Source organism: Plasmodium cynomolgi (assembly GCF_000321355.1).
Source record: "Plasmodium cynomolgi strain B DNA, scaffold: 0199, whole genome shotgun sequence".
Classification (NCBI taxonomy): domain Eukaryota; phylum Apicomplexa; class Aconoidasida; order Haemosporida; family Plasmodiidae; genus Plasmodium; species Plasmodium cynomolgi.
In genome coordinates, this window is record NW_004192779.1 from 1 (window position 1) to 2,842 (window position 2,842).

Here is a 2,842-nt window from a genome sequence, read left to right on the forward strand (position 1 = left end):
CTATTTACAAATAAAAATATGTTATACATATTTTATATGCTAGTTTACACCCTTTGGAAGAATGTTACGAAATAGATTTAGATGGAACAATAATAATATGAGAAATTTAAAAGGAGAAAACAATGGGTTATTTTATTATGCATAAGAATCATTTAATCCATATTTAGGAAAAGAACATTACATTGAATACCATCCTTCTTTATGCTTTTAATTCAAAATTGTTAAAAATAAAAATTAATATAAAAGAATATCATTCAGTATTAAATTTTTCGGTTTAAAGACAATCATTTAATGGCCACAAAGAATAATAAATAAAATATTTATGCATTAATAGAATAAGCACAAAATAATAACATAAAATATATATTGTAAAATTGAACAAATAAATGATTATTAACAAGTTTAAATAAGTAACAAATATAAGAAAATTATATTCAATACTTAGATATGATTACTGTATTTAATATTTTTCCCATTAAATAATCTGTAACGATTCTATTTATAGTCAAATATAATATTATTTATTCGACATCATAATTATTAATATAAATAAAAATAAATACGTAAAATGATTTAACAGTGTACTCAATAAAACTTTATCATAATATAAATTTACGAATTATACATTTCCTTTTATATATATTTACATTTCAACTAAATCCCTTACACTTCGTCAAAAAGAAAAGTATACATATAGAAAAAAAATAACAAAATATATATTTTTATATATTATTAATTACTATATATTATATAAACAACTATAAAAATAATATTATTATGAGTATAATCATTTATACCCTAAAATAATGCCCATAAAAAGGGAACCCTAAATCATAAACCTTATAATGATCTAAGAATGTTAAAAGAATTTCCTTATTTCTTCGGATTTTATGAATTGTTTCATCTTTTATATTGTTATTACTAAATAATTTATCGCAAGTTTTTTTTTTTATATTATTTAGTAATGGTATTAAAGTTTATATAACGTTTTCAAAATAAGATAGTATATTTGAATGTAAATAGATATAGGTAGTTAAGGAAAAGTTACTCATTTAATACAGAATTATATTTTATATGATATATCATATCACCAGAATTTATATCCTGAGTGTGTATACTGTTTGATAGAAATTCTTGTTCATTTTTTTCCATATTGTCTAATAATTTATCCTTCCCTAGTATATTTGTATTGATCCACGAACCTAAAGGAGTAAACTAATTCAAAGGAATCAGGATTATATATTAAAATATACAATATTATTATTGTCATTTAATATGAGAACATCGCATAAACATCGGTATCCAATATTTTACATATGTTTAAATAAAACTTTGTGTAACCTTATATAATAGTGCCAATATGGATGATGCCCCAGCCATTGTTCCAACAGCTGTAGATACACTATATGATATAGAACTACCCGAATTATCACCTTTATCAAAAAATGATTTTTCTTTTCCTATATATTCTTGGCAACCGACTATGTCTTTTATATTAATATAAGAAGATAAAGCTGGTGTTTTATCTGCTATTCCTGCTTTATTATAAAAATCTTCCGTATATGATGTCTTAAATTTATCTAATATTTCACAAACGCTTTTGTTCACTCCATTCTTTTCATCCGCTTTAGAACAATATTTCTCATCCAATTCGCTATATATATTAATACATTCGTATATATAACTTTGGCCTGCACAGTTCATTGAAATATTTTTATGCAATAATGTATTCTTAATAATAGAAATATTATCTAGAAAATATAATAATTTTATTATTTTTTCTGGTTCCTTATATTTTTCATCTAATGTATATTCCAAACATGAATCTGGTTCATTAGGAGAAAAATAGAAACTAGCTCCAACTAAAGTGGCTTGAAGCAATTTATCACTAAGATTATGTTTCTTTTTTACGTAACTCATCCAGTAGTTTAAATATTTGCAACATTCAGTACTACTACACATATTATCATAATTGTTATTATAAAACGAATATAAATTCCTTAATATTTTGACACATATATCTCTATAGTTTTCTTTATCATCACTATCATATAATATATTATTCGAGTATATATTATAAAAATAATAATCATTCACGTCCTTATTGAAATCCTTATAGATATTCCATATCTTCGTAAGAAAGGGATACTAAATAAAGAAAAGAAATGCATGCACAAACATTTTTCATTTTTTTAGGAAACATTTTATATAGTATACCAATAATAAATGTAAAGAGAATTAAATCATATATAATTATTTAGTTAAGAAGGTAATCACGTACATTATCTTCGAATTCTTTAATGTCCATTATGTTTTTTTAAATATATTTCAAAAAAAAAAGGAAAATAAATTCACGTAGACTTTTTTTATTAAATGTAATTAAAGATATATATAGATTTAGGGTTCAGATTTTAGCTTTAGGGTTCCGTGGCTAGGTTTGATGTATTATTCAGCACGTTATGCGTTTGCAAAGCAGATGGGAGTATATTCTTTTTTAATCTGAACGGAAATAAAAAAAGAAGTAGCAGGATTTTATATGGAAGTGGCGGTATATATTCATATGCATGTATCTTTAGATAAATGAAAAAAATTTTATTTATTTTTCAAAAAAATAAGAATTGCAGATTTGTATGAACTTAAAAAATATTTATAATGTTTTAAAAAAAATAAATATAGCAAGTAAACACGCGGAATAAGTAGGCAAATGCGAATGCACCACCTCATATAACAAAGTATATGGGAGGAAAGAAGAATTGTTCGGTTTCTCAAATTTTTCGTAAATAAAATTGTTAACAATTGGTTGGGAGGAAGTAACTCCAAAGTGGGAAGAAAAAATGAATAC

General features: G+C 23.3%; 1 protein-coding gene across 1 annotated transcript; it reads right to left on the reverse strand.

The window, feature by feature from the left end:
- Positions 1–1,320: 1,320 nt before the first annotated feature.
- On the reverse strand, positions 1,321–2,308 carry PCYB_002930 (hypothetical protein; the record flags this gene model as incomplete). Its single annotated transcript, XM_004227714.1, has 2 exons — positions 1,321–2,130; positions 2,282–2,308. The coding sequence occupies 2 exons, from the start codon at positions 2,306–2,308 to the stop codon at positions 1,321–1,323; spliced, it is 837 nt and encodes a 278-aa protein (XP_004227762.1).
- Between the last annotated feature and the right edge of the window lie 534 nt (positions 2,309–2,842).